The 23,571-nt window shown below is 50.0% G+C and overlaps 1 protein-coding gene across 1 annotated transcript in view; it reads left to right on the top strand.

Moving 5' to 3' along the window:
* Nucleotides 1-23,571, top strand: part of VPS8 (VPS8 subunit of CORVET complex) — a 1,789,524-nt gene that overhangs the window by 1,721,853 nt on the left and 44,100 nt on the right. Inside the window, exon 45 of the mRNA XM_085648738.1 lies at nucleotides 22,321-22,401. Within this exon, the coding sequence (XP_085504864.1) occupies nucleotides 22,321-22,401 (81 nt within the window). The remainder of the gene's footprint in view (nucleotides 1-22,320; nucleotides 22,402-23,571) is intronic.

Genomic DNA, 23,571 nt, shown 5'->3' with positions numbered 1-23,571 from the left:
TGTTTCCTGTGTGCTTCTGTTCTAGAAAAACTGTTAGTGTTCCGGAGCGATGATATGATAAATTGCACAGAACTCAACCTCCCACGCCCGTCCCGCAAAAGCAAATCAGTGGGGGAGAAGTTATAAAGAGTACTGAGGATTTGGGTGGGGCAGACACAAGGTCTTATTGTTATAGGGACATGCCGAAGTACTGATACCTGACAGCTTTCTGAATCATGTGCAGATACTTACGTGGCATATAAATAGTTAGGGAATTCTAATAACCATTCAGTCATTGATTATGTGACGTTTGACTCCTAAAACTCCTTATCTGTATTAGCATAACTCGTCTTGATGAGGAGTCAGAGTCACCTGCACATTCTCTTTTTCTCCGAAAAGGAAAACCTTAAATATTATTCTGCTGGGAAGTAGGAGGTGTGCACCCTGAAAAAATGAGGTTCACAACAGTACTTCTGCCTCATACTCAAACTGCTGCCCAGTTTCCTGTATCCAGGATCAGTGCAGGAATTTTGAACCACGGCAGTCAATCTTGAGTTTATGGTGGACCTTTTTAATAAGCCAACTTCTGGAAGACAGTCACCATCTGTGGCATCGACTGATTGCCCTTGTCCTCAGACTAATGTTGAATAAGGAATCCAGAGACACATATAGTTATCTAGGGTAAAGTGCCAATACACTGCCTACTTGTGAAATGTGGACATCAGTCTTTTACACCAAGAAGTCTGTGTTCAGTGTTCCTGAAATCTGATTGGAGGGAGTTGTCTGGGTGCCTGATGCAAGACTGTGGATCCAGCAGCTGTGGAGCAATGTTCAGAACTTAATGAAAACACCACAAAGTTCATTAGTTTCTTTGAGGCTACTCAAGTTACCGGCAACATAACATTTTGGATGTGTTATGACCATTGTAATCCCTGAAGAATATGGCTATGTCTGCTGTTGCCAAGACCTCAACCTGAGCTTCTGCAGTTGTCTACACACAAAGATAACAAGGGTACAGATAAGTCTTGGGCAAGGAAAATACAGACCATTGCAAGTTGGAAACAGAAGTTCCACTACTAAATGAGGTCTAGTCCAATTCTGCCGGTAATTCTTCATTTTGTCCTTAAACTATAGGTGAGTCTGCGCTACACTCTGCTTTGATTGGCACTGCTCCTCAGTGAAACCTAGGCCCTAATTACAAGGCACCATTTAATTGCAGTACAGCTGGCAACAGCAGCTACTGACCCCTGCAGTTACCAGCTCCATTGTAATTATGAAACGTTTATTTTCTCCCAGAGTTTTGGACTGCACAGCTGAAAACTCCAGGTGAGTTAAGGGCTTACGTACCTAGATAGTTTATTCTGGATAATCTTTACTTTTTATGAAAGTGGTAATTCACTACAAAAAGTCTCATTCTGAATATTGGCAAATTCCTGATTTCAGGGTGAAACATGAGTTTTTACCTGAACTGATATACCATGATATGCAGGTTTACCGTGTGATGTTACCACACCCAGAGTTTCAGAGACCACATTTCATCAGATGAAATCTGGCAGAATCTGTCCTGGAAAACCGCTTCAAGTGCCAAAAGGACCTGCGGAAATGGGTGTGGAAACTCTGATTGCTGCAGTAATTCCATATTCCACAGGGGAAAACCTGTACTGTTGCAATAAAACTGCAACCGAGAATTGCCACACCCATATTAGAATTTGCAGGGGCAGTGTTACCACATCCGGGATTACTGCGACTCTGATGGAGGGCTAACGAGATTATGTGGATACTTCTTCCTACAGATTCCTCACCTTTTGAATATCCCGGGAATCTGCTTGTAGGTTTTATTTGTGCTCTTCATCCCACCAATCTTGAATAAATATAGTGTACTGATTGTGTGGTATTTTAGCAATGCATTGTAAAATTAGCCCAAAAATAACCACTATAACACTTAGTAAATGCAAACGAAAGTCCCTTGGTTAAATTATAGAAATCATGCCTTGTTTAGTCCGCTTTCCCTCTCTGCCTTCCAGTTGTTCAAAGACACATACATTTTTTTATGGCTTATGATATGAATAAAATTAATTTCACCAACTACTATCCACCTCCTAACAAACTAGCGACCCGAGCTAGTTCTGAGTTGTTGCCTCATCATGTATTGACTGTGTATGACTAAGAAAGGTCAATATGTCAGATAAAAAAGTTAAATTAGGAATGTCTATTTTGATCCACTAGCAACCAAACAATTGTAAAGAAAAAATGTAAGAAAAGGCCGGGTCCTAAAGAGTACCTTGAAGAGTACGAAACAACCAGTTTGTAAAGTTGAGTGAAATAACTGGGCACCGAGAGTCAAAAGTGCAGGCATGAGTGACTAAAGCAAGTTAAATGACCTATAATAATGAAAAAACAAGTGCATTGAGGAATTACTCAACATCTGACAAATACAAATAACCTTTTGGTCTGGGAATTAATAGGTCTGCAGTAATAAATATAGAGGTCCATTGAGAAGCTATGCAACATTGATAAACACACAGAATGAGCTGCCATATTGTCATAATCTTATCTGAAATAAAAAACATACTGCCTCTAGATGGACATGGCACCAGATCTATGTGAATAAAGGGGACCATGAATTTGACATTTGAGTAATGTGAAGGTGGTTGAAAGATAAGATAAATTAGTGCTCGGACAGGAAAAAGTCAACATACATAGTAGGGCGCATAATGACATCAAGAAGAATATAATTCCCATGTAGCGTAAGTGCCCAGAAAGAGGGAGCACCGGTTGTGAGATGTTGGCCTGATATATGATGTCACTAGTTCTAGTGTACACCCTGTATCATTCCAAACAACCCTTATGGTGATTGGTTGTAAAGTCAACCTTATGGACCAGCTATCCTAGTGGTAGCATGGACAAGAGCAGTCTTAGGCTAAACTCTGCATGGCATGTGAAGCCAGCTGTTATACCATTGGCAATCCCTTGAATACCAAATGAAAGGACACCACAACAGATATATTATTAAAAATAGAATGTATTTATTCTAGTCAAAATACCCTCAGCACTCTTTATGAGATTCGAGGTAAGTACAACACAGTCTTATTTAAGCATACATAAGTCACACAGGTAAGTAATACAGTTAGGCCCTAGGGGCCACGCAAACCATATACTAAGTAAGTGGTATAAGAACCACTGTCACGAACACAGGTTAGGCCTAGGCCTAGCGAATCGCTGGGGCTACACTATCCTACCAGTTGCTAGGCAGTGGGAGGCCCACGGGATTCAGGTGCAGAGTGGAAACACTCACGCGTAATGCGTTAAAGATGATAGAAATAGTAATGTTTAGAAATTAAGAGTTTTAGGACACTTCGGAAGGAACTAGAAGTTAGAGACTTGGAAACTAGACACTAGGATAGTCAATACCCTTGTGAGCACCGGAGTACTCAAGTTACCTAGCCCACGGGCTGCGGGTGCATAGGTGTGAACCTGCGTCGGGTTTCGTCGTCGACTCCAATGGATGCCTGAAGAAAAGATGCTGACAGGCAGTCAGTGAAGAGTGTCCGGTGGATTCCAAGGATGGAATCAAGAAGGAGGATACCTGCAAGCAGAGGGGACAGAGTCTAGGTCACCAGCCAGGAGCCGGGAAGGAACCAGGAAGGAACCAGGCGATGTCGTGAAGATGCAGGTGAAGAGGTGAAGCTTGTTACTAGCCAACGGTTAAGCAACCGGACAGACGCGTCAAGCAGGAAAATGCAGAAGGGCCCCACGCAGAACTCGTGGAGTGTGGAGGGCTGGTCTTCGGTGCAGATGGTGCTCGGGGTTGGGGCTTCTCAATCCCCAGAGCACAACTTCGAGGGTGCCTCAGAAGCTGCGCTGGAAGCTAGTAGCCAATTTTCCCAGGTAGCCGGTCCCACGTATCTTGTCGCCTCCGGGGATCTCAGCTTTGATGTGGATCAGGGTCGGAGAAGTCTGGAAGTCAAGGCGCTGGTCGGGCTCTGCAGTCGGTTCCTCGTAGAACTTCGGGCAAAGCAAACGGCAGGTCACTTGATGGTGCCTGTTTGCACAGGGTGGCCACTCCTTGGCCACAAGGGAGATTCTTCAGTCTTCTTCCATAGTCGAATGTCGAAGGTCCAGAGTTTCTGTTCAAGTTTCAGTTATCAGGATAATCCAAAGTCCTAGGGACTCAGCTCCCACTCTTATACTAATCTGGGGGGCTGGGTTACCTGCTAGATCCCTCCTATGGGTGGGACCAGGGAGGGGGGTGGTTACACCCCCTTCCCTTTGGCCAGTTTTGCGCCAGGACTGGGGCTGGAGTGCCCCAGCACCGGTTTGAACTGGACTATGCATGGGACACCTTGTGTGCCCCAGGCAGTGTCTCATTTCATTCATCCCTCCCTGCCCCAATACACTAAGGCCTGTCTAGGGTGGTGCTAGCACCTCCCAAGGCAGGAAACCTATTGTCGAAGCCTCCCTCGCTGGAAGGACTCCCAGCAGCAGGAGGTCAGACTTGTGTCTGTGGCAGCAGCATCCATTTTGTGATGCTGGGGCTCGGGTTAACTTTAACCGGGTAGTAGGTCTTCAACATGTCTTCTCCCTCTAGAAGGGAGGAATACTATCCTCATCGCCAGAAATGGTGTGGGGATAGTATTCCAAAGTGTTAGACACCTTACACAACATGTTTTGATAAAGCCAAACCATAGTTACCATAACCGCGAGGATTATAAGGCACTTTAAGAGTATATGGTAGGCGATATCATAGAACAGCTATAAGGACATGGTTCCGAAAGCTGCAGACAGGCTCAGCTCATGCTAGAGCACCATCTCACATGTTACCAAGCATTCTGCCTTCAGGATTGTTAAGGCCTGCCATAGGAGTGACTGATAGGTTACCCATGTGTCTATATATAAGGTAGGTATAGGAATACTACACCTAAGCAACTGGTGATTACACGACCTTGCCCCAGCTGATTGATCAGCCAGTTGTGTCATAATGGAAGGCCAGCCAGGGGTGGCATAATACATGCTGCAGCCCCTGGTAGGCCTAGGGTACACCTATGCCCTGGGTACCTAAGGTAAACTGTACAGGGCCCTAGAAGGTGATCCTTACCAATTGGGTTATGTACCTAAAGTACATAGTGTGAATTTAGAGAGAGAACAACTGGGCTGTGGGTCTGATTAGCAGGCCCACAGCCACATCTAAGTCGAAAACCAGTGAAGCAAAAGCAAAAAGTGGGGGTGAACATAGAAAGCAGACCCTACTCTCCTACACACGGTATTCCATTAGATGTGGTCTTGACACCACGGACTCGCTGGGCAGAGCGACTGCAACGAAGCTGGCGATTCGTTGTCATGCTTGGCTGAGGTCCACGAACTTTTCGGGGGATGTCCAGAGCACTCTCATGGACATGCCCTTTGATGGCCGTCGCCTTTTTGTCGACAAAGCAGATAGCGCGCTGGAGCAATTTAAGGACTCCAGGGCTACGGCCAAGTCCTTGGGTCTGTCGGCCCAGAGCCAGCAAACTTCTGCTTTTCGCCCCTTTCGTGGCCAAGGAAGGGACGCCCCCGCATGTTCGTCCAGCCACAGGCCGCAGAACCAGCCTCAACGCGGTCGCGGACGTTGATTCCGCCGTGGCAGAGCAGGGGGCCAGAGAACCGGTCAGTCCACATCTGCTCCCGCAGCATCTGCCTTAAAGCCTTCCTAGTCCGAGCTTTCAGGCCCATTCCACGCCAGTGGGAGGCAGAGTTCGCCATCACCTGCTCCACTGGCGTACCATCACTCCGGACAGGTGGGTGCTGCAAATCGTCCGAACGAAGGGGCTACTCCCTCCCCTTCGAGGCGACCCCTCCAGCCATGCCACCGCATTACCACCGCATGTCGGGGGATCACTTGCAACTTCTGCAGGAGGAAGTTACGGCCCTCTTGGCCAAGGGGGCCATCGAGCGCGTTCCTGGCCCAGAAGTAGGACAGGGTTGTTACTCCCACTACTTTCTGGATCCCAAGAAGGGCAAAGGGTTCTCCATCAACATGCCGAAGTCACATCTGAGTCCCTCCCAGAAGCTCCTCTTCATCGGAGCTGTTCTGGACCAGGCGCAGTTTCGGGTCTATCCTCCCGAACAGCGGGTTCGGGAAATTCAAGCTCTGATTCCGATCTTTCAGCCTTTATCCCGGGTTTCGGTCAGGATGGCCCTACGGCTGCTGGGTCTGATGGCCTCCTGCATCCTGCTGGTACATCACGCCAGGTGGCGGATGCGTGCTCTGCAGTGGTACCTGAAGTTCCAGTGGGCTCAACATCAGGGCAACCTGTCCGACCACGTCCTGATCTCGGAGGGCACTGCAAGACAGTTGCAGTGGTGGCTCACGGACCGCAATTGGGTCAGTGGCAGATCCCTCTCCCTACCGGAGCACATAGTGGTGACGGATGCGTCCTGGGATGGGGGGCCACATGGGAGAGGCGGAGATCAGAGGCCTCTGGTCTCCGGCGGAGTCCCAGCTCCATATCAACCTATTGGAGCTGCGGGCGATCCGGCTTGCACTGAAGGCATTCCTTCCCTCTTTCCGGGGAAGTGTAGTGCAGGTGTTCACGGACAACACCACCACCATGTGGTATTGCAACAAACAGGGCGGGGTGGGGTCGTGGACCCTTTGTCAGGAGGCTCTGCGCCTCTGGACATGGCTGGAACATCAGGGCATCACCCTGGTGGTTCAACACCTGGCGGGCCAGGGCGGACGAACTCAGCCGTCGGTGCATGATGGATCACGAGTGGCGTCTGAACTTGGACGTGGCGCAAGGTCTCTTTCGGCAGTGGGGAGAGCCTTGGTTAGATCTATTCGCCGCCGAAGAGAACGCGCAATGTCATCAGTTCTGCGCGTTCGAATTTCCAAGGTGGCACTCACTCGGTGACGCTTTTTGTCACGAGTGGAGTTGTGTTCTGTTATACGCCTTTCCGCCTATACCACTTATGCCCTGAGTGCTGAAGAAGATCAGGCGCGACCGGGCCCAAGTCATCCTTGTGGCTCCGGATTGGGCACGAAGATACTGGTATCCCGAGCTACTCAGTCTGTCAATCCATCCCCTGATTTGACTGCCTCTTCAGGAGGACCTTCTGTCGCAGCAGCAGGGGACGGTCCTCCACCCGAACCTGTCCAACCTCCACCTCCATGCGTGGAGAGTGAGCGGCTGCAGTTGATGCCATTTGACTTGCCTCCTGAAGTCTGTGATGTCATTCTGGCAGCCAGGCGTCCCTCCACTAAAACGGTATACATCTGCAGGTGGAACAAATTTGTGGCATGATGCACAGCAAAGGCTGTGGATCCCCTCTTTCTGAGGTTCTCCTCTTTCTTCTTAACCTGGCCCAGCAGGACTCTGCTCTGGGCACCATCAAGGGATATCTTTCAGCTGTTTTAGCCTTCTTGAGGCTTCCTGATCAGCCTTCTCTTTTCAAGTCCCCTGTTGTCAATAGATTCTTGAAAGGCATTACTCACATGTTTCCTCCTGTTCCCTTTGTAATACCTCAGTAGGACTTGAATCTGGTGTTAACGTATCTGATGTGCGCTCCCTTTGAGCCACTTCATAATTGTCCTCTTCGTCTTCTGACTCTCAAGACTGCTTTCCTGGTTGCCATCACCTCTGCCAGAAGAGTGAGTGAGCTCCAGGCTCCTTCTTCTAAACCTCCTTTCCTCTCTGTCCATCAGGGCAAGGTTGTTCTGAGTACGCGCCCTTCTTTTCTTCCTAAGGTGGTTACTGCCTTTCACATCGGGCAGTGCATTACCTTGCCACCTTCTTTCCGCCTCCGCATTCCTCGAAAGAGGAAGAGAGGCTCCACCGTCTGGACCCAAAACGTGCGCTCTCCTTTTATCTGGATCGCACAAAACAGTTCTGGTTGACGACCAACTCTTCGTTGGCTACGTGGGCGCTAACAAGGGGGGGGCAGTGCACAAGCGTAACATCTCTCAATGGGTCATTTTGTGCATTAAGGTCTGTTATTCCTTGGCTAAGAAGGATCCTCCTGTGGGGGTGAGGGCCCATTCCACTCGGGCCACAGCGGCTACTATTGCCTTGGGACGGGGAGTCCCTCTGCAGGACATTTGTCAGGCAGCTATGTGGGCCTCACTGCACACGTTTGCCAAGCATTACTGCCTGGACAGCCAAGTCCGGAGAGACGGCTTCTTTGGCCGTTTCGTTCTCCAGGACTTCCTGGTGTGATCTTGGTTCGCAGACCCACCACCGGGTTTGGTATTGCTGGGGTATCTATTCTAAGGTATGGAATCTAACTAACGTGTTTCTTTCAGATGCTCAAGTTACTTACCTTCGGTAATGATATATCTGTAAGAAACATTAGTTAGTTAGATTCCTTACCGCCCCACCCATACTCCCCGTTCTGCAAACTGATATCTAGGGTTAAGGTCATCCCTTTCAGGGCCCTAGTTTCATGGCACCAGTGTCGGTTTCTTGCATGGCTCTGAGTTCCTGGCGTGGAAAGCTATGTACAGAACTGACGTCAGCGCGTGAGGGCGTCCTCTAAGTACTCCGACGTCATCCCGGCGATCACGACGACGGACGCGGAGCCGCAGATGACGCCTACCGACCTGCAGGGGTACTGCTGACGAAAAATCTTTCTGGATCCAGCCTGACGCCTGGGGATATTCTAAGGTAAGGAATCTAACTAACTAATGTTTCTTACAGATATATCGTTACCGAAGGTAAGTAACTTGTGCATTAAGGTCATCCCTTTCAGAGCCCTAGTTTCAATGCACCAGTGGTTAGTATCTTGCATGGCTCTGCGTTCCCGGCGCGGAAAGTCGTGTACAGAACTGACGTCAGTGTGCGTGGGCGACGTCTAAGTAGCGCCCACAACGTCATCCCGGCGACCACGGCGACGGATGCGGAGCCGCACAACGCCACCTACCGAAGTGCAGGGGTACTGCTTACGAAAACTTTCCGAATCCAGTCTGACGCCTGGGTATATTCTAAGGTAAGAAATCTATCACTACTAATGTTTCTTACAGATATATAGTTACTGAAGGTAAGTAACTTGTTCGCCAGGCATCCCTCTACTAAAACAGTATACGACTGTAGATGGAAGAAATTAGTGGCATGGTGCGCAACAAAGGCTGTGGATCCCCTTTCCGCCCCCCTTTCTGTGGTTCTCCTCTTCCTGCTTTCTTTGACCCAGCAGGGCTCTGCTCTGGGCACCCTCAAGGGCTATCTTTCGGGCATTTCGGCCTTTCTTCTCCTTCCTGATAAACCGTCTCTTTTCAAGTCCCCTATTGTAAATTGTTTCCTTAATGGCATTACTCATCTGTTTCCTCCTATTCCCTTCATAATGCCCCAGTGGGACTTGAACCTTGTTCTGACTTACCTTATGTGCGCTCCCTTCAAGCTGCTACATAATTTTCCTCTCAGACTCTTGACCTTAAAGACTGCTTCTCTGGTTGCCATCACCTCTGCTCGCAGGGAGATTGAGCTTCAGTCCCTTTCTTCTAAGTCTTCTTTCCTTGCTGTTCATCCGGACAACGTTGTCCTTCAAACTCGACCTTCTTTTCTCCCAAAGTGGTTACCTCTTTCCACATACGACAGACCATCACTTTGCCCACCTTCTTCCCACCCCGCATCCTTCTAAAGAGGAAGAGCGGCTCCACCGTCTGGTTCCAAAACGTGCGCTTTCGTTCTACTTGGATCGCACATAACCATTCCGGGTGAATGATCAGCTCTTTGTTGGCTATGTGGGTGCCTAGAAAGGTCGTGCCAGGCAAAAACAAACCATCTCTCGATGGGTCGTTCTTTGCATAAAAACGTGTTATTTCTTGGTGAAAAAGGAACGTACTGTAGGGTTGCATGCCCACCACACCCGGGTGACGGTAGCTACTGCTGCTATGGGACGTGGAGTCCATCTTCATGACATCTGCCAGGCAACCATGTTGGCTTCATTGCACACGTTCATGAAACATTACTGCCTGGACAGCCTAGTCCGGAGAGACGGCTTCTTTGGCGGCTCCGTTGTTTAGTACTTCCTGGTGTGAACTTGGTTCGCAGACCCACCTCCGGGGTTGGTATTGCTGGGGTATCTATTCTAAGGTTAGGAATTCATAACTAATAGTCTCTTTCAGATGAACAAGTTACTTTCCTTCGGTAACGATATATCTGTAAGAGACATATATTAGTTATGGATTCCTTACCGCCCCACCCATCCTTCCCGTTCTGCGAACTGACTTCTCGAGTGAGGGACTCCCTTTCAGGGCCCTAGTTTTATCCACCAGTGGTCAGTGTCTTGCATGGCTCTGCGCTTCTGGCGTGTAATGTCATGTAGAGAACTAACGTCAGCGCGCAGGGGCAGCGTCTAAGTAGATACTGCAATGTAATTCCTGCGATCACGACACCAACGACGAACGCGGAGTCGACCAAAGCCAACTACCGACGCGCAGGGGTACTGCTGAAGAGAAATTCTACGGATCCAGTCTGACGCCTGGGGGTAATTCTCCGGTAAGGAATCCATAACTAATATATGTCTCTTACAAGTAACTTGTTAGTCAGTTCTTTTCTTTCCGCACCAGTCAGCGCTAATAAGAAGAAGAGCTACTTTTAGTCTTTTTTGACTGACCTTTTTTTGACTTTTTGTCGAGATTTTTTCAAGACTTGCCTCTGGGTGCTTCGAGGATGTCAGCTAGGAAAGCTGCTTTCAAGCCGGGGGGGGGGGGGCTGTCCCCAACAAATGTCAGTGATGGACCTACATTGCGTCTGGTGCTTGGAGCATGACCATGGCGCCAAGACCTGCGTAGATTGCTATGCCATGCATCCCAAGGACTTGAGGGAGCAGTCCCTTCTGCTCCTCGTTACGCAACACGTGACATTCACAATCCTGGTTGTGAGGAAGGTTCTGAGATTAGTCGCGGAGCCCCTCCAAGCGCTCTTCGTCGCAGTCGAGATCGTCGGGTAAGTCCTACAGGCTCAAGAAGAGCAAGAAGTCAAAGAGATCTTCACCTTTGCCACATTTGTCAAAGTCCTCTGACAAGACGAGGGAGAGTCGACAGTCGAGGCCTTGCTCTGTGGTGGAGCCTATGCCATCTCCATGCCTCCCAGAGTGACTGGGGGCATATTCCCCATGGCACAGTCAGTGCCTTATTCCTACGACAAGCATGGATTGAGAGACGAATAGGATACAACCCTTAAGGATACAAGTTAAAATATTCTGATGACAAACGGTAACAGGATCTGGTGGATGCCAGTGGACTGGACACCTTCCCAGACACTGACCTGATCTCTGCCCTACGGAGGAGAGTTCCTCATTCACAATGGTGGTGTGGAGGGCGGCTTAGGACTATCACCTGCTGCCATTGCCCCACCCCATGTAACCCCAGTTTCTTCACCCCAGCCTGGAGAGCTTGGTTAACCCTGGGGCTTCTCTACCACTCCATCGGACAGGGAATTCAAAGGGTTGGACACTTTCCAGTTGGTGAACAGCGCATGCCTCTTGGGGTGATACTCCCATACCATCTGGGACTGGGTTGCGCGAGTGCTGCCTATGGTCTCGGAGGAGGCCCGAGCCATACTCTCCCTAGCCATGGGTGTTGGGAGGGACGCAGCCAGGTTCACCTTTTGATGTGGACTGGATACGACCAACTTGCTGGGCAGAACTATTTTATCGTTGGTTGACCTTTTGCACCACGCCTGGATAAGAGCCACTGGCTTTTCAGGGGACATCCAAGCCTCGCACATTGACATGTCTTTCGATGGCTCTTGGTGTTTGGTGAGAAGGCGGACTCTGCTCTCGAGTGCTGCAAGGACTGCAGAGCTACAGCCAGGTCTTTGAGACTTTCCATTGTGTCTCGCCAACCCAATACACGCCCCCCCCTTTTGTGGCCACAGGAGTGGCTTCCAACCACATCTTTGCACGCCCAGCCACCTCGGCCAGAAAAACACACAATCTATTAGTGGCCAAGGCTGTGGTTCCCACAGATCACGTGGGACAGGTAGCCAGAGGTTGACCAAGTCTCCCCACCCCATGCTCCAGCAATCTCCAATCCCCTTTAGTATGCGCTCTGACCATCATGGATATCCAGTAGGAGGCACGATACACCTTCACCTAAACCACTTGAGGTGAATAACATCCAAGTGTTGGGTTTTGCAGCTAGTCCAAAGGAGCTACTTCCTACCCTTTGTGACATCCCCGCACCCATGCCATCTACTTGCGATAAGCTGACGGAGGAGCGCCTCTCTTTGCTTCATCAGCTGGTTTCAGCTTTCTAGGCTAAGGAGTCTATAGAGAAGATGCTGACATCAGAAGTAGGTTGTGGGGACTATCCCAGCGACTTTCTGATGCCCAAGAAGTACGGAGACCTTCGTACTTTTTTTAAACCTACTCCTTCTCAATCTTTTCCTGTGAAAGGAGAAATTCAAAATTCTTGCACAAATCCTGCCTGCCCTGTACCTAAGAGACTGGATGGTATCGCTGGACTTGCAGGATGCTTAGTTTCACATCCTCGTCCTGCCTGCCCATAGGCGTTACCTGCCATTCGTGGTAGGTCAAGAGCACTTGCAGTTTGCTGTTCTTCCCTTTGGCCTTATCCGTGCCCCTCGGTTGTTCATGAAAATGATGGCAGTGGTCGCAGCTGACTGCGAAGGTAAGGATTCCAGTCTTTTCTTACCTTGGCAATTGGATGTTGAAGGCAGGCTTTCCCCAGGCTGTCTGCCTTCCTCAGAGTACGGGGAGCCTTCTTCACTCGCTGGAGTTTGCTATCAACTTACCAAGTTCCTTTGAGACAGTCCCTTTTATCAAGGCTGTTCTGGTCACAGTGCAGTGTTGGTCCTATTCTCCTGAGGAGCAAGTCCAGGATATTCAGGCTATGATAGCAATGTTTCAGCTTCTATCCTGGATTTTGGTGACTCTGACTTGACTCTGAGACTGTCGGGCCTCATGGCCTTCTGTGTCCTTTTTGTGACACATGCCCGTTGGCATATAAGGGCTCTGAAGTAGGTCCTGAAGTTCTGGTGGGCACAGCTTCAAAAGTATCTCTCCAACATTCATTCAGATCTCAGAGGGAACTGCAGTGGTGGCTAACGAACCACGATTGGGTAAGTGTCAGACTCCTCTCCCTTTCCCAAACCAGAGTTGACTATGGTGACAAATGCATCACTTTTGGGGCGGGGCAGCTATCTGGGAAAGGTGGAGATCAGAGGATTTTGGTCTCCTGTGGAATCCGGACTCCAAATCAACCTGTTGGAGCTCTGAGAGATCCGTCAGGCATTAAAGGCCTTACTTCCTTCATTCAGGATAAGGCTGGTTCAGGTGTTCACAGACAACACTAACGCCATGTGGTATTGCAACTAACAGGGTGGGGGTGTGGGTGGGGTTGTAGACCCTTAGGAAAGAGGCTCTGTGCCTTTGGACATGGCTGGAACGTCAGTGCATATCCCTGGTGGTTTAACAACTGGCGAGCTCTCTGAATGCAAGGGCAGACAAACTCATCTGTTGATGTCTAGCAAATCACGAATGGCTACTCCATCCGGAGTTTGCGCAAGGTATCTTCCAAGAGTGGGGAGAATCTTGGTTGGATCTGTTTGCCTCTATCGAAAACACGCAATTTTGCGCATTGTTGTTTGAGTTTCTAAGGTAGCTCACACTTCGAGATGCTTTTCCTCTTGAGTGGTGCCCAGGCCTCCTGTACTCCTTTCCGCCAATACCACTCCTGCCCAGAGTTCTCAAGAAGATCAGAAATGACCGGGCTCAAGTCATACCTGTGGCTCCGGATTGGGCACAGAAAGTTTGGTATGCCAAGCTATTGAGCATGTATAAGATAAACAAATGGTTCTGTCGGGTGTAGATTATCTCTTTAAACCATTAGGGCAATCATTGGTTTATTTATATGGAAAACAATTTAATCATAAGCAACACACATGGAGACCATAAAGGGTATTGCAAAAGTTTTATAAATTACGTCATTTATAAATACCCACATTCATTTGCATGGCTGTCAAAATATAAAAGGCGCTGTGATTCGTGACAAGGTGAATCTGGTGCTCAGTGCTGTGGTGAAGGTGCGCAATATATACAAAGTGAGATTTTATAAAATTGTCGTTTTTCAAGAGGCCAGTAAGGAACAGATGTTTGAATACCTCTGTAAAATAAATGTCATAGCTGGAAAGGCGGGAAACTCACCTAAGAAAGCCCATACAACTCAAAGGGGGCGTGTATCTCTTTAAGGAATTCGGACAGTAACCAAAGTGTACTGTGCAGCAAGGATTCTTCCAAATGGGGGACCCTATTAATAAATTAAGCATAATAAGGAACCAGAAAGCTAACAAATAGATAGGGGTATGCAAGCGCTTAGTCAAAACGCTAGACAAGACTCAATTCTGATCGTCCACGGTTTCTATCGGTAATGAATCTGGTATTCATTACCGATAGAAACCGTGGACGATCAGAATTGATTTCCTTCACGGGGTGAGTCTTGTCTAGCGTTTTGACTAAGCGCTTGCATACCCCTATGCACAGTACACTTTGGTTACTGTCCGAATTCCTTAAAGAGATACACGCCCCCTTTGAGTTGTATGGGCTTTCTTAGGTGAGTTTCCCGCCTTTCCAGCTATGACATTTTTTAGCTTACAACATTACAACACACTTGACCTATACCTTTACTATCCCGTAGGCTGTCCCTACTGTCCCTGTCCTGATGAAGACCCGCATTGACTAATATAGTAATGCTCCCTGGGTTGAAACGTCGACACATTCGCTGGACCAGTTGAAAGACTCTGTGTCAAGTCCAATTCATTTATTTTACAGAGCTATTCAAACATCTGTCCCTTACTGGCCTCTTGAAAAACGACAATTTTATAAAATCTCACTTTGTATATATTGCGCACCTTCACCACAGCACTGAGCACCAGATTCACCTTGTCACGAATCACAGCGCCTTTTATATTTTGACAGCCATGCAAATGAATGTGGGTATTTATAAATTACGTAATTTATAAAACTTTTGCAATACCCTTTATGGTCTCCATGTGTGTTGCTTATGATTAAATTGTTTTCCATATAAATAAAACAATGATTGCCCTAATGGTTTAAAGAGATAATCTACACCCGACAGAACCATTTGTTTATCTTATACATGATTGCTCAGGTTCTGAGGGATACTGGGTTACCCCATTGTTACTATAATAAGCTATTGAGCATGAGCAGGGGTCCTCCAAACAGGCTGCCTCATCATGAGGATCTTCTGTTGCCCAACAGGGCAGGGCTCTGCACCGGAAGTTCATAGCATGGTGTACCGACAGACAAATAAACCCTCTTTCTCCACCCCTTTCCCAGGTTCTATTGTTTATCTGTACATCTGAAAGAGACACGTTAGTGATAGATTCCTTACCTTAGAATATCCCCAGGCGTCAGACTGGATCCGGAACGTTTTGCTAGCAGTACCCCTGCGCGTCAGTAGGTGGCGTCGTGCGGCTCCGCGTCCATCGCTGGTGTCGTAAGCGCCGAGATGACGTCACGGAGACTACTTAGGCGCCACCCATGCGCGCTGACGTCAGTTCTTTCTTTTTCCGCACCAGAAAGCGCCAATCCGGTTAGAGCACGTACCTTAGTCACTTTTTGACTATCCTTTTTGAGACTTTTGTCTCCTGTACAATTTTGGTTTCCTTGGTGCACGTAGGGATGCCTGGATTTAAGTCTTGTGTGGCATGCCATCGCAATATGTTAGTGGCGGACCCCCACAATGTTTGCCTCTACTGCCTGGAGACAGACCACGACTCCCGGTCCTGTCGGGCCATGGCCCCGAAGGCCTTGAGAGAGCGGCTCTGGAAGCTGCTGGAGGTCCGGCACTCGTCCCAGCGCCGTTCCCGGTACAGGGGCCATTCCAGGGAACACTCGCGGAGCCACGGTCGTCGCTCCTCGGGCTCCAAGTCTTCACCCACGGATTCGGGTAAGAGACGTCACAAAAAGAAGTCGAAGAAGCGTGTTCGCTCTCCGACGTCCCCCTGTCGGACCTCGGATGCAGACGAGGCGCGGCTCCTTCGGTGCTCAAGAGTCCCACGGCCTACCCACCTTACCCGGGTCTGTCGGGGACTCCCGCACAGGTGCAAGAATTTCTTGCTACCATGGAGCACCTTTCTAGGCCTCTGACTCCCGCTGGCACGCCCCCGCGGGCCCGTGTCAGGATCCTGTTGGGCCGCTGGCAGATCCAGCTTCGGCGACACAGGATCCTGCGCCATTGGCTCCGGCCACGGCGCCACAAGGTCCATCGCTGCTTGCTCTGGCCCCAGCGCCACCTTCGGCTCTGCCTTCGGTGCCGCAGTGGGTGCCATTTGTCCGATCCTGTTGGGCCGCTGGCAGATCCAGCTTCGGCGACACAGGATCCTGCGCCATTGGCTCCGGCCACGGCGCCACAAGGTACATCGCTGCTTGCTCTGGCCCCAGCGCCACCTTCGGCTCTGCCTTCGGTGCCGCAGTGGGTGCCATTTGTCCCGCCTTTACCCAGGTTCCAGGACCCTTTTATTCCTACCTGGGATCCACATTGCGACACGGTGCCGGCTCGGCCCCAGCTGGCGCCGTTCTCAGCACCGTTCCCGATGCCGTTTGTTCCTCCTCCGACTCATGCTCTGCCGCCGCAGTCTGTACCACATGTGGCAGAGGTGGAGGACGACTGGGAGGGGTCCGAGGACCCTCTTGCCTGTCTGTGTGACTCCGAGCAGGACTGGGCAGACGACTTGGAGGATGCCGGTGACCTCGACGTATCCTTTGACCCGGGGTTTGCCTCTACCCTGCCTACCATGGAGGAGGGCGCCTCCTACACGATGGTGCTCCGTCGGGCAGCTGAGGTCCTCACCCTTAATCTCCCTACGGTGGCCCTCAAAACTAATCTCCCCACTGAAGTGCTCCAGACGGCGTCCACTTCGTCGGAGCCCCTGCTGCCATTTAACAACGCCCTTACTGACGTCTTGCAGGGCACTTGGTCGCAGCCAGCCACAGGGGCCCCTGTGGATAAGAATGTCGCCAGGCGTCACCGCCCGGCGCCTCGTAACCCCGCTTTTCTGACCACTCATCCTACACCTGAGAGCCTGGTCATCCACGCCTCGATGTCACAGAGTGCCTTTCCCACGGCTGTGCCGGATAAGGACTCCAAGAAACTGGAGCAGTTCGGTAAGGGGTTGTTCTCTTCGGCCACCTTGGGGCTGTGGTCGGTGAACACTGCATGCCTATTGGGCCGCTATTCCCACGCGGTGTGGGATACAGTTGCACAGGTGTTGCCTCAGTGTCCTGAAGAGACCCAAGCTGTGCTGTCCCAAGCTGTTGCCGAGGGTAAGGATGCGGCTAAGTTTGCCATTCGGTGTGGTTTGGACACCGCAGACTCACTGGGTAGAGCGATTTCTTCGACTGTGACGCTTCGTCGCCACGCCTGGCTGAGATCTACCAGGTTCTTGCCAGATGTCCAAAGCTCGCTCATGGACATGCCCTTTGATGGCACCCGCCTGTTTGGCGATAAGGCCGACAGTGCACTGGAGCATTTTAAGGACTCGCGGGCCACGGCCAAGTCCTTAGGTCTTTCCACGAAAAGCCCAGCCACTCCTGGTTTTCGTTCATTTCGTGGCCACGGCAGAGGCGCCCAGGCATATTCCTTCAGCAAGCCTGTGCAGAACCAGCCTCAGCGCAGCATCGGATGCTGCTTCTGCAGGGGCGGGTCTGGGAATCAGCATGGGGGTCAGTCCACCTCCACCCCCACTGCTTCTACCTCCAAACCTTCCTAATCCAAGCTTTGTGGAGCACCCTACGCCAGTGGGTGGAAGGATCCGCCATCACCTCCCCCACTGGCACGCTATCACATCGGACAAGTTGGTGTTGCAGATCATCCGCAAGGGTTACTCCCTTCCCTTTCAGTCCACCCTTCCAGCCATGCCAGCTCGGTACCACCACAAGTCGGGGGAACACTTGGCAACTCTCCAGCAGGAAGTTACAGCCCTCTTGGCCAAGGAGGCCATCAAGTGCGTTCCTGGGCTGGAAGTAGGGAGTGGTTGTTATTCCCACTACTTTCTGGTCCCCAAGAAGGACAAAGGGGCTGCGTCCCATCTTGAATCTCCGGAACGTCAACCGCTTCCTCCGGAAGGAGAAGTTCAAAATGCTGACTCTGGCTTAGGTCTTGGCTGCCCTCGACCCTGGAGACTGGATGGTAGAGTTGGACTTTCAGGGCGCATATTTTTACATTCCCGTCCTGCCGGCCCACCGGCGTTACCTGCGGTTCACAGTAGGCCAGGAGCATTTTCAGTTTGCCGTGCTCCCTTTCGACCTTACCAGCGCCCCTCGGGTGTTCACGAAGGTGATGGCGGTGCTCGCAGCTCACCTGCGCAGGTCAGGGGTGTCAGTCTTCCCTTACCTTGACGACTGGTTGCTGAAGGCGGGCTCGCCCCAGGCAGTCGTCAACCACCTTCAGACTATGGCCGACCTCCTGCATTTGCTGGGGCTCTCCATCAATGTGCCGAAGTCGCACCTGAGTCCCTCTCAGAAGCTCCCCTTCATCAGAGCGGTTCTGGATTCAACGCTGTTTCGGGTTTATCATCCCGAGCAGTGAGTCCGGGATATTCAGGCTATGATTCCGATTTTTCAGCCTCTATCCCGGGTTTCAGTCAGGATGACCCTCCGGCTCCTGGCTGGGCCTGATGGCCTCCTGCATCCTGCTGGTGCCAAATGCCAGATGGCATATGCGGGTTCTGCAGTGGGACCTGAAGTTCCAGTGGACACAGCATCAGGGCAACCTGTCCGATCATGTCCAGATCTCGGATGGGCACTGCACAAGAACTGCAGTGGTGGCTCACGATTCGTGATTGGGTCAACGGCAGATCCCTCTCCGTTCCCCAACCGGAGCACTCTGTGGTGACGGATGCGTCCCTCCTGGGATGGAGTGGCCACATGGGAGAGGCGGAGATCAGAGGCCTCTGGTCTCCGGCGGAGTCCCGACTCCATGTGAACCTTTTGGTGCTTCGGGCGATCCGACTTGCACTGAAGGCATTCCTTCCCTCTGTCTGGGGAAGTGTGGTGCAGGTGTTCACAGACAACACCACCGCCATGTGGTATTGCAACAAACAGGGCGGGGTGGGGTCCTGGACCCTATGTCAGGAGGCTCTGCGCCTCTGGACATGGCTGGAACATAAAGGCATCACCTTGGTGGTTCAACACCTGGCAGGTTCTCTGACCGTCAGGGCGGACGAACTCAGCCGCCAGTGCTTGACGGATCACGAATGGTGTCTGAACTCGGACGTGGTGCAAAGTCTCTATCAGCAGTGGGGAGAGCCCTGGTTAGATCTATTCGCCACCGAAGAGAACGCGCAATGTCATCAGTTCTGCGCGTTGGAATTTCCAAGGCGGCACTCGCTCGGCGACGCTTTTTGTCGCGAGTGGAGTTGCGGTCTGTTGTACGCCTTTCCGCCTATACCACTTCTGCCCAGAGTGCTGAAGAAGATCCGGTGCGATCGGGCCCAAGTCATTCTTGTGGCTCCGGATTGGGCACGAAGATACTGGTATCCCGAGCTACTCCGCATGGCTATCGACCCCCCGATCCGACTGCCTCTTCTGGAGGATCTTCTGTCGCAGCAGCAGGGGACGGTCCTCCACCCGAACCTGTCCAGCCTCCACCTCCATGCGTGGATATTGAGCGGCGACAGTTGACCGCTTTTGATCTTCCTCCCGAAGTCTGTGATGTCATTCTGGCAGCCAGGCGTCCCACCACTAAAACGGTATACGCCTGCAGGTGGAACAAGTTTGTGGCATGGTGCACAGCTAGGGCTGTGGATCCCCTTTCTGCCCTCTTTCTGAAGTCCTTCTGTTCCTTCTTTCTTTGACCCCGCAGGGCTCTGCTTTGGGCACTATCAAAGGTTATCTTTCGGCCATCTTCACCTTTTTACGGCTTCCAGATCAGTCTTCTCTTTTTAAGTCCCCCGGTTGTTAACTGTTTCCTAAAAGGCATTACGCATACGTTTCCTCCTGTACCATTCATAATGCCTCAATGGAACTTAAATCTTGTCTTGACATGTCTGATGTGCGCTCCCTTCGAGGCCCTTCATACCTGTCCTTTGCATCTTCTCACTGTCAAGACGGCTTTCCTGGTAGCTATCACCTCTGCCAGAAGAGTGAGTGAGCTCCAGGCTCTTTCTTCCAAACCTCCTTTCCTTTTTGTTCATCCGGACAAGTCGGTTTTAAGGACCCGTCCTTCTTTTTTGCCAAAGGTTGTCACACCCTTCCACATCGGGCAGACCATCACTTTACCCACCTTCTTTCCGCCTCCGCATACTTCGTAAGAGGAAGAGCGGCTCCACCGTCTGGACCCAAAACGTGCGCTCTCGACAGTTCCGGGTGAATGACCTGCTCTTTGTTGGCTACGTGGGCGCCAAAAGAGGTCGGGCTGTGCACAAGCAGACCATCTCTCGGTGCGTCGTTCTCTGCATCAAGGCCTGTTACTCGATGGCTAAGAAGGAGCCTCCTGTGGGGCTGCATGCCCATTCTACCAGGGCGATGGTAGCCACTACTGCCTTGGGACGCGGCGTCCCCTTGCAGGACATTTGTCAGGCAGCTACATGGGCGTCACTGCACACGTTTACCAAGCATTACTGCCTTGACAGTCAGGTCCGGAGAGACGGCTTCTTTGGCTGTTCTCTTCTCCGTGACTTTCTGGTGTAATCTATTCGCAGACCCACCACCGGGGTTGGTATTGCTGGGGTATCTATTCTAAGGTAAGGAATATATCACTAACGTGTCTCTTTCAGATGCACAAGTTACTACTTGTGTAGCGATATATCTGTAAGATACATTAGTTAGTGATAGATTCTTTACCGCCCCACCCATCCTCCCCGTTCTGCGAACTGATTTCTAGGGTTAAGGTCATCCCTTTCATGGCCCTAGTTTCTTGGTGCCAATGGTCAGTTTCTTGCATGGCTCTGCGTTCCTGGCGAGGAAAGTCGTGTACAGAACTGACGTCAGCGCGCATGGGTGGCGCCTAGTTAGTCTCCGTGACGTCATCTCGGCGCTTACGACGCCAGCTACGGACGCGGAGCCGCACGACGCCACCTACTGACGCGCAGGGGTACTGCTAGCAAAACTTTCCGGATCTAGTCTGACACCTGGGGGTATTCTAAGGTAAGGAATCTATCACTAACTAATGTCTCTTACAGATATATCGTTGCACAAGTAGTAACTTGTGCATTGGACCAGCAGCCCTCTGCTTTGAGCACCTTGAAAGGCTAGCATTCTGCCATCTCGATATTCCTGCAGTTGCCATATCAACCATCCCTGTTAAAGTTCCCTATTGTACATAAGTTTTGAAAGTCCTTCAACATGATCCCACCTGCACCTTTCAGTATGCCACAGTGGGGCCTTAATTTAGTCCTCACATTTCTAATGTGGGCTCCTTTTGAGCCACTGCATAAGTGTCCTATCAGGCTCCTTATTGTAAAGATGGCCGTTCTACCTTGACCACACAAAAGAGTTCTGGGTGGATGATCAACTCGGTGGGGTATGTTGAAATGAAGAAAGGAAAGCCAGGGCAGAAATGGATCATCTCATGATGAATAGTGCTCTGCATCCAAATCTGCTCTGCATTGACCAAAGAGCAACCTCCTGAAGGCTTGCAAGCGTATTCCACCAGACTCAAGGCAGTGACTCCTGCGTTAGCTCACGGTGTACCTATCCTGTATATCTGTCAGGCAGCAGCGTGGCCTTCCCTGCATATTTTTCGGGAGCACTGCTGCCTGAACAGCCAGGTCCAGCGAGACGATCCTACCTGACTTTCCAGTCTAATCTGTGTCACAGCTCTCCTCTGGGGAGGTATTGCTTTTGTATCTTTTCTGAGGTAAGAAATCTGCAGCTAGAAGTCTCTATCAGATAAACAAGTTACTTGTCTTCTGTAACGCCTTATACTCCATTTAGCCACAGATATCTTACGTCCCACACATCCTCCCTGATCTGCAAACGAATTCAAAGTGAAGGACTGTTTCCCTCTCAAGGGCCTTAGATTCACGCACTAGTAGTCACTGTTCTTCTTGGAAAGTCGCGAAAATAAACTGGCATCAGGGCTCTGAGGTAGCGCCTCTCTATATCCAACATGCATGTCTCGCCCGTTGCCGGTGACACCAGGGGAAGCCCAATGATGCCACCTACCGGCGCATTGAGGTATTGCTCATGAAAAATGTCCGGATCCAGGCTGACGCCTGGGAATTATTCTGTGGTAAGGAATCTTCAGCTAGATATAGTCCCTACAAGACAAGGCATTACCAAAGGTAAGTCACTTGTACATTGATGTTCAATCATTTTGAAATTGCTTTACTGAATAATTTTTCACATTTCTGTTTGAATAATGACAACGTTTCTTTTCAGCCCAATGCTGATCCAATACTGGATGCCCAGCAAGCCCAGGCCTTCGATCAACTGTGCCGTTTGTACAAAGGAACATCGAGGGTAAAGTAAACTGGATTTACTTTTTTTCATATGCATAAACAACTGCCAGTGTTAATTAAGGTAGTTCCTCTAAGCAGCCTCTGTTCTGTCCTACCTTTGCAATAAAACAAATGCATGCATTACAGATATGCTAACAAAACAGGTAGACCAGTACTTAATTTGAGCCGGTGGCTTCAGGTGGTCAGGACAGACACTTAATCGTCAACACCAGCACTTATACCATGAACTCATCCCAAAGGTATTGAGCGCTTTTCGTGAGCATCAGTTAAGGACACATTCATTTTTGTAGGTATGGGGAGATAAAGTGATTTTCCCAGAATTACAGTATGTTGAGCCTACACCGAGACTTTAACCTAGTTTTCCCAATTCAAAGTCGGCAGCTCTGGCCGTTACGCTACATCATCACCCCACTTGTAGGGTTTTTTGGTTAGTATTTAGTTCTGTTATAAGTGGCACTAATAGGAGCAATGGGCTGGTGCAAGCTGCCTCCTGACGAGAGCCCCAGCACTTTTCACAACCTGACCAATGTAGGAGAAAATCCATAAAGCTGTTCATGCTTTCTAGTGAATGCCTAAATTAAGGCTGCAAAGTAGTTTTGATTCAGATTGAAATGTGTTCACCTGTTCAGAGTTTTAAATTTAGCAATAGATTTGGAAAATGAACATGACCAATTATTGTGCTAGCAATTAATAAAAACAATTTATAGTTCAAATTGCTTATACTGTATTTGACTGTTCCACCCACTCGATGTCCTCTGTGGTCACTCTGTCTGATAAGTAGGCATGTTTTATTGCCTTGGGTATCTCACTTTCTTGCACTATCCAGAAAGTAAACAAAGCTATACATACCAGGCATTGCAAGTAATTTCCTGCAATGTCTGCAGCCATAACACAACCATTAGCACTTGTGTTCTCCTGCAGATTCAGTGCATTCGGGTTTGTTGGAGGACATGTAGAATGCTTTGTTAATAGGATGCAGCAGGCTTTATATGTACAGTTATGACCCTTTAAAATAAACTAAATGTTTGTAATATGCAACAGAATTCTGCTCTATCTCTGCTCTTAACAGCAAAGAATTCTGGTTGTGCTTTACGGAATGTCCATGCAGTGGAATCAGATTACACACAGCTTACATCATGCATAGTATAGGTATCTATGACTTTATGGCACG

This window comes from Triturus cristatus, chromosome 3_2 (assembly GCF_964204655.1).
Source record: "Triturus cristatus chromosome 3_2, aTriCri1.1, whole genome shotgun sequence".
Lineage (NCBI taxonomy): Eukaryota > Metazoa > Chordata > Amphibia > Caudata > Salamandridae > Triturus > Triturus cristatus.
This window is presented reverse-complemented; position numbering and strand designations above follow the sequence as displayed.